This window comes from Grus americana, chromosome 4, assembly GCF_028858705.1.
Source record: "Grus americana isolate bGruAme1 chromosome 4, bGruAme1.mat, whole genome shotgun sequence".
In the NCBI taxonomy this organism is placed as follows: Eukaryota; Metazoa; Chordata; class Aves; order Gruiformes; family Gruidae; genus Grus; species Grus americana.
The window spans coordinates 25,409,081-25,421,844 of NC_072855.1; the positions used below are offsets into that span (position 1 = coordinate 25,409,081).

The following is a 12,764-nucleotide window of genomic DNA, read 5'->3' on the forward strand; positions in this document are numbered from 1 at the left end:
AGTACTAACCATGTTTTGTATTTAACTTCCTCTTGATACTAGTGGGACTACAACCTGCTGATCCTGAGTCTCCCTGGGAAGCAGCTTGAAGGTAGGCAATTAAATTGCTCTTGGAAATTTTACTAGTAGTGAAAATACAAAAGCATGCGAATTTGGGGTTAACTGACTCTCCCAAAATATGGAAACCTACAGTTGGCCACGTAAGCGGAAACAACCGAAATTTAGAGTGTGAACTTTCTGAACTTCATTTTTGCCTAAGGGCAGCCCAGATTGCCACTCAGGAACATGTGATGCGGCCTCAGCTAACTTGTCATACACACAGGCAGAGCTTCTGGGCATCATCCACACGTTAACAAAGATGACAGCACGCACCTCAGAAGCAGAGAAAGGTGTGATGATGCCTTTAGCACATTGGCAACACAGATACTGATATGATACCTTACTGGGATACAGATAAAGAAATGCAGAAATCGCATTGTCAGGCTGATGAAGTCAGAGTTGCTGATATAATGCATTTTTCAAAGAACTACTGTAGAACACAAATAATACCTTAAGTCCAGGTCCATCCTGTCCCCACCATAACTTCTGTAAACCTACGAATGGGTTTTCTACCGAGTTCATAACAAGACGATGAACCATGTCACTTAGGTGTGCCTACATCCCTTCTCCACTTACTACATCATTGGGGCTTCTCTCTTTACAAATGCAATTAAGAAGTGGAGTTTTGATCTTGTAATTAAGCAACTGAATATGAAAAGCAAAGTTAAAATAAAACTGGGGTCATTTTAAAAATAGCAGTGGATCTTGTTTCACACTCAGGATGAACCTAGAGAGAATGGGAATGTAGGCTGCTTATCCCTTCAAAGCCTGTGTGTAACACTGTTCTGCATGCATGCAAACTGAGCAGAGAAATGGCCATTTGGGCATCAGTGCTCTACTGAAAGCATACAGGGGCTATGAAAAACTCCCTAAAATTACTTGCATCCTATAGATTTTATCCTCCTTTCTGAAACATAAAAAAAGAGCCAAAGTGGTAATAAGACTTCACATTTTTCTCTGGAAATGTTGCATCTCAGAAACATGTAAGTTTGAGTTGAATACTGTGACAAGCTTTGATTTTCCCAGCATTATTCATCAAAGTTGCAGAGGAAAAGGCAACTATTCAGCTATGTCAGGAACTGAGAAGGATTAGAATCAAATAGGTGATGCTTCACGTGGCCAAGTTTCTTGGCTTTGCAACTATTTGCTGCTGTAGAAGATGTCTCTTGACTGTCCTCTTTGCTAAAAAGAAAATGTATTGCAGAATACAAGGAGGAGTGAGTCTGAATTCATGGGGATGCGAGCCCTGATGCTGCTGAGCCAGCGTGTGCTTCTGTTTCCAACCTGTCAACTAACCCGAAGCTGTAGCAATACATCAGAGAGATGGCAGAATTTCAGCTATTTCCTCTAATCTTGTAGGAGAGGAACTATTATTTTAATAGGATAGCACAGAAAACCATACAGGAATTCAAATGACTGAGAGGAAATTTGTCTTGTTTTTTCTTATGTGCAAATTACAGCTGTCAAGCCCACTTATATCAAATGCTTTGGACGTCACAAAATCTAAACAGTCCAGAAAACAACTGCAGGCCAGCAACCCTGAGGTTTTATTCTCTGAGTCCTGGTTGTCACTATGATCCTACAATGTCCATCTTTCAGGATGAGTTATAAAATTACCATCCATCAGAACTGACTTTGCATTACTGTGAGCCAGACAAGTGAGTCAAGGAATCCTGTATTTGTATCCTAAAATGTGACAAACCAAACGGTGATTTTGTGAGCCAATGGAGTATCACTGAAAAGGAGAGAAGTATACTGTTTAAGCATTGAAGAACAAGGCTTTACGTTTGAACTAAGGTTGCCCACACTGACTGTAGAGTAATAACATGATGATATTAACAATATGATTCCCTGTCTGCATAGTCCCACTCTAGCATAGCAATGGGAGCAGGCCTTTTTTCCAATAGACCTACTGCTGGTTTCAAAATAAGATAAAAATAAACAAGGAATGCCATTCTTATGCTAGGAAAAGAAGGTCTAAATGGGAATTAATAGTGGTAAACTTCTAGTAATATAAATCCACACTTACGTATAACCCATATAATTATATTAATGAAACTTCCAGTATGAAAAGACCCTGCTAGGCAGATTAAGTCTAGGTATTAAACACCCTGATTTATGCCATCTGTTTCCTGTGCCACTTCTTTTTCTTCTTTTTTTTTTTTTTTAAATAATGCAGTGTACAGTTCACACACAGTGGCCTGCTCCTAACAAGTAATTCTGTGCCATGTCCCCAGGCTTAAATTTTTTAGGATATAGCCATATGAGAATAGCTATACTTTATCAGTTGCTAGTAGTGAAAAAGGTCCTAAAGTGCTTTAGGGAAAGTGGGCTAAGGGAAAAGTATAGGAGCAGAGTAAGTAGAGCTGCCTTCCCTTCCTCTGGACCCGAGGCTGATTTAAGCAGTAAGCTGCACATGACAGTTTAGCAGTTTCTATCTGAGTTCTTTCAAAACACTGTGGGGAATATTGTCTACTCCTTCTAATTGCTATTACTAATTTATTAAGTTGTTCCAAAACCTATTCTACTGCCTCTTCAATTTGAGTAAGCTCCTCAAAGAAATTCTTGCAATAAAAGTTTCTTATGTAGGTATCTCCCTAAGATTCTCTGTTATGAACACAAAGCAAGGAATTTACTTTTCTTCTATGGATCATTTTCCATGTGCTACTACTATCAAGTCTGGAAATACAGATCAGCCACTTATAGAGTACTTACCTCTTGCAGTGAAGAAAAAGCACCCTATACTCTTTCCCTTCTCTTGTGGCTGCATTTAAGGGCAACTGCGTTTTGTCAATTCATACCATTCAAGGGACTGTTTTACAAAAATGTAATGGCAGGAACAGATCCCAAGTCTAGAAAACATGCTCTGTACAGCCCACGCTCCACTGCATACTTTTTTGGCTTAACAGCACAGACATCGTTTTGTCAACATTTATGACCAGAATGCTTTAAAGCTCCCCTGTCCTCACTATATGTGCTTAATCCTTTGTAGTACCATGAATTTGGAAGGCTGTAATTTTAATCCTACCCTGGATTTTTCCTCCTTTCCTCTGGCCATCAGACTTAATGGTAATTAATGGAACCACTAACAGTTTCACAAAACTAGCATCCATGCTGTAAATTATCTTTTTGTCGGACCACAATGATATTAAGATAGTAATTTCCTGATCCTACCTAGGAAATCATTCTCATTCTCAAAGTATAGGTTTCCTTCTTTTTCTTCCCTAATCCTTTCCGAATTTTGAATAACCTTTTAGCACTATACATCTTTTCATCTCTATGAGATACTATCACATCCTCTCAGATATATAGTTACTTATTCTCATTACAGTGTTTCCAGGGTGGTTGTACTGTCTTCAGTTGATCTCAATGTTTTGTTTCAAGATTCCAAGCTATGCACTAATGATAGTGAAAATACTATCAAGGGCTGTTGAAGAAGTCATCTATAGCTATTTATAATCCCCTATCACAGTAGCAAATCTTAAACTTAGCAACTGTGGTAAAAATAAACTCTTTTCATATGGTTTTGATCCCACTTTAAATTATATTGGTATAAATCAGGAAACTGACTGGATTGACTGGAATTATGATGTGTGAAATCAAGGAATTTCATATTAAAATAAAGCCTGCTATCAGTCCATGCAACTAAGCATCTTTCTGAGTTAAATGGATAGATTGAAGTGGGAGGAACATATTAGTAAGAAAGACCAACCAATATGGCATTCTTATTCTCTTCATTAAAATCTAGTAAAACGAGATTTGAATTTCCATAAAACTCCATCATCAAAAATGCCTTTGGATATACAACACTAAAAATGTCATTGTGAACACACAGATAAAACAGGTATGGTATTAGTGAAGCTACTCAAGACAAAAGATGTCAGGAAGATAATTCCTTTCCTGCGGGATGAAAATAATGAGCTCATGAATACATCTTAGAGGTAGCCAGTACTTTAAAAGTGAGGACCATAAATTGTACTCCCAGGAGAGATCAGACAGACAGGGAGCTATTCACTCTTTCCTAGGTAAAATTGAAATGCCATGAGTTACTGAGTTGTAGAGAGAAATTATTGAGTCTCCCCTTACTCCTGAAGAACGACAAAACAAACAGGGAGGTACCCAAGCCTGGCCAAATTTAAAACCATTTTTTTCATTTGCTGGCTTTGTAGTTGCTCTTGTTTTGGAGGGAGGTTGGTTTGCCATTAAGAGCTATTATTCTTTATGTCCATGTTAATCTTTTTAAAGATAGAGCTCCCTTCCTGAAACCAGAATCCATAGAATTTATTAAAGCATATGACTCTTCCAGCAACATCAGTAACTCTCAGAGCTACAGCTGCTAATTTCCCTTCACACAGAGATTTGTTACCAAATCATAATATCTGGAGCTAAAACTTTGAGTTTTGACCATGCCATTTAATTTATCTGTGCTAAACATAGTACACTCTCAGAAGACCACAGTTTAATTTCTATCTGAGACTAGAAAATTGTACTTTGTGGGAATAGGCTACAAAGTACCAGCAGAGTCATTCTCTGAGTCCTGCTACAGCCATCCATTCCACCCTTTGGTAGCAGGTTTTGTCAAGAGTCATAAACACATAGAGCATATATACACGTGTGTACATGTCTGTATACTTTTCATATGCACACAAAGCACTCAGCTGCCAAACCTCAAATGTGGCACCCAACATGATCAAAAATTAAAAGGAGGTAAAAAACCCAAAGTCATTAATGCAACACATTCAGAAGACTGGGAGAAGCATTCCCACATGATATACATAAGTCTTCTTATAGTTTCATCATCAGAATTATTTATTTGTGAAATAAAAATTTTTCCATAACATAAGCCAGATCAAATTTATATAGGATCAAGGTAACTCTGAAAAAATCCTGAAGCATCCTCTGACAGGAAAGACTTAAAAGGTCTTTCTTGACCTCCTCATGCCTCAAGATTTGTTAGGTTTTTATTTTACTTTTCTATTACTTACCAGGCAAAGGATGAATTTTAGTAGCAGATATGGTTCTTCTTGCACGTCTAGAACTGTTTCTTCTTTGAACAGTAGAAATCGCTGTTACTCTGTGTTTACGATCTGTTTTAAACAAAATGCATTATCATCAACTATAGAATTACATACGACATGGATTAGATGGAAAGCTGCTAAACACCTTATTCTTAAGCTGCTCAAAACCTTTCATGAAAAACACAGGAAGGTTTTGAAATAAGGTGATGAGGAAAACCTAGGGCCAGATGTTTTATATTTTCCTGAATGGATTTTTTTGGAAATTCCCTTCAGGTTTGCCCCTTTTAAATTATTCCTTCCCTCCTCTGTACTGTATACCTTGAACAAATTTTGAAAGTTTATCAAAGAAGTACATGTCCCAGTACAGATTCAGCCTCACACTGCTGACAGTGGAATAGCAAGGATGGAGCACACTGGCATCCTAGGAAGCTGACAGATTCTTTGCAAGTGTGGGGTGTTCATCTTTGGAAACACAGTTGGAGAGCAAGCTCTATACCACCCAGAGAAAGGTAGAGCTGGGTTGAACACCTCTGACTGTCTTCAGCACCCAGTTCATAAATTTCTCAGTCTTTCCATCCTTTGGCTGCTCTCTTAATACTGTGCTCTTGGTGGGGTTATTGCAATTGATTGTGCAACTGTTATGGTTAGCCCTGTTCTACAATGATAACAGTTCAGGGCTCAGCTTCTGATGACGGGCTTGCTCCAATTCTACCTAACAGAATTGATTTTTATCTTTTTCTTTTGAGAACACTAGAAAACTTCACCTTTAAGAAATTCACTGAATTAGCATTATTTAGGTCATGATTTTTTTATGAATGCCAGTGGAGATCTAATGCATGCACTGTAACAGTTAATGTCAAAGGAAGCTCTGGAAGGCAAGAGTAGAAGGGAAAAGGCAAAAGGAGTGATTTCTAATTTAGCTCCTTTGTCATGGATCGGTAGTAACCTCCACCAATTTTATTTGGATATGTTATTTTATACACTCATGGAAATAACTTCATTAATGTTTCAGAGATTTTCAAAGTCTGCCTAGCAGAATGTCTTCGAAGGTCTCAAGAGGAAATGAATAATTCCATATTTCTTAACAACTTTCAGTAGTGCTCAGAAATTAAGAGAAAAACTACTAACTGAATTATGATTGTAAAAATTCTTAGCAGCTGTTTTAGTCATATAGTAATATTCCGCTGTGTTCCTTGGGCAGCACTGAAACAAGCAGTATGTAGACTTGCAATTAAAGGTGGCATCATAATATATACACATAAGGAATACAACCCTTAAATCTGTTTTTTATGTGCTTGTCTTTTTGTCACTAACATATTGAAGTTGTTTTTAATGTTATAAATTTAACTAATAAAAACACTCTTCCTCTATTAACAGAAAATGTAGTCTATAAGCAAGTCAGTAACTAGAAGCCTCAAAAGGGCATCTTCTCCTCCCTGCTTTTGTCCATGACAATTCTGAAAAACCTTAAGAATAAAGGCAGTAAATCATTAATCATCACTACTAATAGTTCTGCACTAAAAATGGGATGTTATGACTTAAAGCATAGAAAACCATACTCATGACATTTATAGGTAGCTTTGAAATTACAGATAAAAGTCCTTTAAATTAGAGCATTCAATAGCTCACTTATAAAGACCTAATTTACACTTTTATATAATTCACATTTTTATATACATAAAATAAGTCTCAGAATTTGGGTCTAGCAATAAGTAAAAGATCATGTATTTTAACTAAGATAATCTCATAAGGAGTTTCTCAAATCTCTAATCAGATTTGCCATTTTAAGCAACTATTTTGCTTATTCATTAAAATATATGCATAAAATATTTACATTATGCAAAAAAAATCACAGAAACATTTTGTGTATGGGCACTCTTCCTTCTGTTCAGTTATGATTAAAGCTAGACTCCTATTGCTCTTTCGTTACAAAATTGCCTGTGGCTACAGCAAGGATGATCAGAGGAATGGATATGGCTTATCATTTTTTTATTAACCCTGTGACCAAGGTCCCTATTCGGCAGCTCTGGACTACAAGGCAATGGACATGTGCCTGGTAATACCGACTAAACGCTGGTTCTCTGGAGGCATTCTGTCCACCCAGGGCTGACACTGGCAGAAAGTCTGGAAATTGCTGTGAAAAGCATCTAAGAGCTATTATCTCAGGTAACAGGTTAAGTAACGTGCTTTGCACACTGATGAAAGGAAGTGTGCTCCCTGTACCACTTACCTCTGACTTGGGATGAAAAAAAAAGACCAGCAGCTGACAATGGGTCAACTTTCTGCATTGTTTTTGTGCAGAGGACTTTATCTTGATTGCTCCAAAGTCCCCTGCTCAGGCTACTCCTACACTTTTATTCTTGCTTTCTTCATTGCATATTGCTAGAAGAAATACTGTACATTCCAACTTCAGCCTGCATCCCAAGTGAACTGCATGTCTTGGCTGGTGAAGGCATTTTGTAGAAACAGTTGTTTCAGTCTCTGAACTAAGGACAAATTCTTTCATAGCAAAGTTTTAACCACTAGGAATAGCCAATAGTGCTGATTCAGAGATTGCAGCACTATTGTCTTTGCTGAAATAACAGCAAAGAGAAGAAATGTTATCTGGGCTTAATTCAGCTCTGGGGTTAAGAAGGCATAGTTTGGTTGACCTGTATGGGATTACACCACTGCTGAATTTAGATAACCAGTTTTCAGGACAGACAGCTGAGTGCATATCTCCTCATATCTATCCTGTAATTTTTCTTGACCATGACCTAGATGAATCATCTTCAGGAAGGAAAGGGTATTTCAATCTGCTTATATTGGTCATTGGCATTTCTGCTTAAGACCTTCAATGCGGTTCAACTGTAATTGTTTTATCTACTGGAATCAGTCTGAAAACAGAAGTTCATATCACCAAGGATCATAGGCCACCAAGCATCTGTCAAAAAAGCCGTATTTCATTCACCATCAACAAGCTTGGATTTGCATCCACAATTCAGAGGTGAGAGGTGATAGTATCAAACATCTGAGTACTTCAGCCCCTCTATAAGAACCTTTTACAATATTACAATTAAAATATTGGTGTCTGAACCACATTAATAATCAACAGCTTTGTTATTGTAAATTAATACATTTTTTCATTGCATAGACATTTAAATTCATGCACATTAACTTCGTGTTACTTACAGTTTTGTTCATTTTCTTGGACTATTTTGTAGATGACGATTGAAATAGTAAACACAAAAACTACTGGAATCATAGTGAGCCAAATGATCTTCGACATACACATTGGATCTGTCCATGAAATGTGGAAAAGAGAAAATGAAGCAGGAAAACACTGGCAGAAAAAAAGTAGAACAATCTATCCTGGTAGGTTATCTGAACATGCCTATCCCTACAGATGAAAATTTAAAGCAAAACAGAAGATTATGCCTTTTTCTTTCAGCCTTCTTTGTTGTTTGAATTTGTTTTCTATCTAGAATTTAGCTTCATTTTCACCTGTATCTATCTCCCCATGTCTGAAATAGTTATAGGTAGCTAAGTGAATGAAAACTTTTCCTATTTGTATAAACTATTATATGCAACTCAGCCAGGAAGAAAATACTTCAAAGATCAACATTTTCATTTAAGGTAGAACAATGGTCATATATATCCCCTCTTTGGATGGAGAACGGAAGGAATTGGTCCACTCTCCAACACTGACCTGTACTGGCATTCTCAACCTCCTGGTCTGTCTTCACATACGGAAGATGGTAAGATTCTAGATATGGAAATTTTCTTATCAAAAAGTGAGGAAATGCCACCAACAGAACCCTGCGAGGGGTGTTCTTTTAACCAAAGCTGCCTTGGGGGAGAATCAGCGTGGGACTGGGTGTAGGAGGTAGGCTGTTCTTCGGACAACAGCTGCTGCAGAAATGCACTCACATTCCGCAGGGAATAGTTCAGTAACTAGTACAAGCCAGGACTATATACCACAGAGAAAGGACATGGGGAACTTTCCTCCCTGGTTGTTTGAAAGACCTTTCAAACTTCTTTGGCAGCTGCATGTTAATGCATACCTTAGCATTGTCAAATAACTATTTTAAAAACCAACTATGTTACTATGACTCATATAAAGTCAAATTACAGACTATAGCCAAACCACTGTTTTCCTTTCCTTGATTTAGAACAGGATAATTAGACCTACAGCAACTTCCTTTGTGTGTCTCCTCCACTGAGAAGTCATGAAGTAACTGCCAATAACCTCATGGCTCTTTGAGGTAAGCACAACTCATCCCTCCTAATTTAGAACCAAAAATATCTTTTATACAGTCATTAGGCTCCTTTCAAACAGAGTACTGTACCCCATCTTGGAATGACTTGTAATGACTTGTATATCAACCTTGCCTAGTCAAAGCCCTGAGCATCCCTCTAGCTTTGTTTTGAAGTAAATAGAAAAAAAGATGATGCATTGTTAATTTTTATTGTTAATTTGAGATAACTACTGCCCAGATAAATCACCATTAGCAAAGTTTATAGTATATACATATTATATATATTTAAGTATATATATATACTTATAGTTTTGACACAAGTTAGCAGGGCAAATTACAAACTATACTCCTCTCATAGCTAGACCTACTTATTTTTAAAAAAAAAATAAGCTGCCCTCTCTTCTCTAGGATTTTACCTGGACTTATTCAACACAGGTTTAGCCAACTCCAAACCACATATTTTTTACCAGCAAAGGTACAGCATCAAACATATTTTCCATACAAAACTAAATTAATGTAATAATTCAGCAATTCCCAGATGGCAGGCATTGGATATAGATACGCTGGAAGACCCGACCATGGTCAGGCAATCAGCCAAAAAACTCCTGCAGCACAAAGAGAAATTTAAAAAGCTGACAGGCTGTCCTCTGGGAAAACTAAGCCTAGCTCAGCTGAAGATTTCTCTTTTAAGTGCATTGTACTAAGGATTTATAATAGGATGTTGCTGTACAACATTAAGAAAAGTCAAACCTGTCTCCTGCTTCTTCTGCCACTGAAGTGAACAGGAATTTTTTTATTTACCTCCAAGGCAACAGAATTATGCCATTATCAGGGAGTGGAGAGGAAAAAAGTAATACCAGGTTTTGTCATACATGCAATTTGTGAGTCTGTCACTGCTAAGCAAAAAAATGTACAGACACTTACTTTGCTGTGTTGCTTCTAGGGGGAAAAAAAACCCCACAGCTAAACCTGCTTTAAATCACTATAAAAACTGTCAGTTGCCTACTAAAGATGATCTTTTACTAAGAGATGATCAAAATTGTATTATTTTCTTGTGAAATACTTAAATACTTTCAAATGGTTGCTGAAAGCAGAGAACTACCTACTGGATATTTTTTGCAAGATTGATATTGTTTCTGGTTTGTTTTCCATCCTGACTCTCCTTTGTAACTTACATTCCACATAAGACTTCAGTTGCAGTGAAATATTTATACAATCATTTTGGTCTTCCATCATTGCCACTAGACAGGAATGATTTAGGTATTCTTCGGCTGCATTTCTTCCTCCGACTGTAGAATTGTTGATGTGGATTTCCAGCAGGTAGTAAGTATTATACTCCACTTTTTCTTTCTCGGAAACCGTAGTGAAATTAAAATATTTATAAAAATAAATAACATCTTCTGTTTTCACTTCAAGTGAGCCTTTTTCTTTTGGAACTAAAAATTAAAACAGAACTGTTATACAACATGTGGTAGACAGACAACTCTCAGAAAGAACATAAAAAAGTTCTCTATCTCATTTACAAAAATATACAGTAGGCTTTTACGTTATTGATTATGATAAAATGGACAAAAGGATACCATGTAAAGTTATTCTGAAGAGATCTGAAGAGTATTGATCATCTGCACAAAATATATTTCCACTGCAAATTATGGCGCCTTTTTGCTTTACTACCAGCTTCAGTGCTTTTCAGTTTCCTGTTGTTTTGTTATCTGTTGTCAATGGCAATAAACAAAAATCAGGCTATGAAAAAAATAAAAACCAAGTAAAAGCCATATGATGATAGAGATTTGAAGCATGCATCTAGTCTATCTGCTATCAGTTGCAGAAGGTCCTTGTTTCACTTCAAACCACACAACCTGTGAGACTTGCACAATGTCAACAAGAAACATAGGTAGGCAAGACATTGTCAAAAGTGTTAGACTTGTATAGGTATGACTGAGAACAGAGCTTGTCCGCATATTTTCTGTTTTGTTATTTTCCATATTGGTTAAGACAGCTATTGTGTAATAAGAGCATGATGCCATTGGAAAAGAACTGCATTTCTTATATTCAGGACTTGGCCTGTTGCCCCTGTTGCTGACAATGTTAGGAAAGCAAAATTCAGAGGCATCCTCTTCCCTAAAAGTTTCCAGGTACTTTGCAAGTGTATATGGCACAGAAGGAATACGCTGCTGCTGCTCTGAAAAAATGTGAATGTTGCTGAACTCTTCTCTGTATTGATGTACCAGTCCTTATTCAGTGCTGCCTTCTATGAAATATGCAAGACCATTTCTGATACTACACAGTTGTGGGTATCATAGACTACAAGCGCAAAAATGGTTATTTCTTGTATAGCTGCCATGTGAATATTTAACATCTTTGAATTGGTTCTTCAGATACTTGCTCACAACCTATCTTCTTATAATATCAGCAATCTACATGTAGAGTTCCACAAAGAAATTTAAAAGCAAATTCAGTGTGAAAACTGATCAGAAACTACACTCCCTAAAAATAAATACTTTAGAAAATTTAGCAAGATTAAAAGAATAAAGATGGGGATATAAAAGCATTCATACAAGCCAGACGGCAGAGGTCAAATTTGCAACAGAAATATTCCAGGAGGCTGCTGGATAAGGCACTCTCTTCTCACAGCACCTTCCTTGCAGACAAATACAAAGGCCTCTGAAGATGACACAGTCCCCCATGATTTTATACAAGATCCTCAAAGAAAAGAAATCAGCATTTTGCTAGCGACATGTTTCACTGACAGCCAGGAATGAATACCACTGAGAATCTGGCATAAAATCTGTATTTTCTAGCCATGCAAAGACAAGCTAAAAAACCCCCATTGTTCATAGATTTGTAAGGACCATAGAGAACCAGCAGCATATTATAATTTTCTTTTAACTATGAAATAAAAACATGTCTTTATGTTGTAATTAATGACTTCAAAATTAAGTATTTCTCTTCCTCTACTTACTTTTTTCAGCTACTGACCCTGATCCTTTGCGATCAACATTCACATCTCTGTTGGATTCACACTCCGTGTGTTTAGTATGAGACTGTTGTTCCTTCCTGGAGGACTGGCAAATACATGGAACATTTTGGAAATTGGAATGATTTACAATGGCCTTCAGTAAAATAGTCTGGTTTTCTCTTCCTTGATGCACTGATCTTTTGCAAGAATTGTTAAAAGTACAAAGTGGAAAACTGGTGTTATTTGATGAACAGGTATCTACACATGACACAATTACAGTGTTAGCTGAAAAAAAAAAAGTACTATATTAGCAAGACAATCATAGAGGACACATGGACAAATACATGCATGGAAGCATCATGTGATAGATCCTTTAACCATCTTATGGTGAAACGCACTTTCTTTCTTGAGGGTTATGGCAGCACATTAAATGCATGAAGAAGTGAGAAA

General features: G+C 37.0%; 1 protein-coding gene and 1 long non-coding RNA gene across 12 annotated transcripts in view; one reads left to right on the plus strand and one right to left on the minus strand.

The window, feature by feature from the left end:
• The window catches only part of TMEM156 (transmembrane protein 156), a 72,095-nt gene that overhangs the window by 51,843 nt on the left and 7,488 nt on the right, over positions 1-12,764 (minus strand). For 9 of the 11 annotated variants that reach the window (XR_008577027.1, XR_008577026.1, XR_008577028.1 and 6 more), the window contains exons 2-5: positions 12,318-12,599; positions 10,531-10,791; positions 8,289-8,396; positions 5,085-5,186 (exon numbers count right to left, since the gene is read on the minus strand). Coding sequence is in view for 3 of the 11 variants with exons in the window: in XM_054824939.1 (XP_054680914.1) it covers positions 5,085-5,186; positions 8,289-8,396; positions 10,531-10,791; positions 12,318-12,599 (753 nt within the window). In the remaining 8 variants the exon portion in view is untranslated. The remainder of the gene's footprint in view (positions 1-5,084; positions 5,187-8,288; positions 8,397-10,530; positions 10,792-12,317; positions 12,600-12,764) is intronic. The other 2 variants (XR_008577032.1, XR_008577033.1) reach the window with 1 other exon arrangement.
• LOC129206163 (uncharacterized) lies at positions 15-9,018 on the plus strand. Its single transcript, XR_008577034.1, has 3 exons — positions 15-91; positions 8,321-8,471; positions 8,733-9,018. It is a non-coding gene; the product is annotated as an uncharacterized LOC129206163 (long non-coding RNA).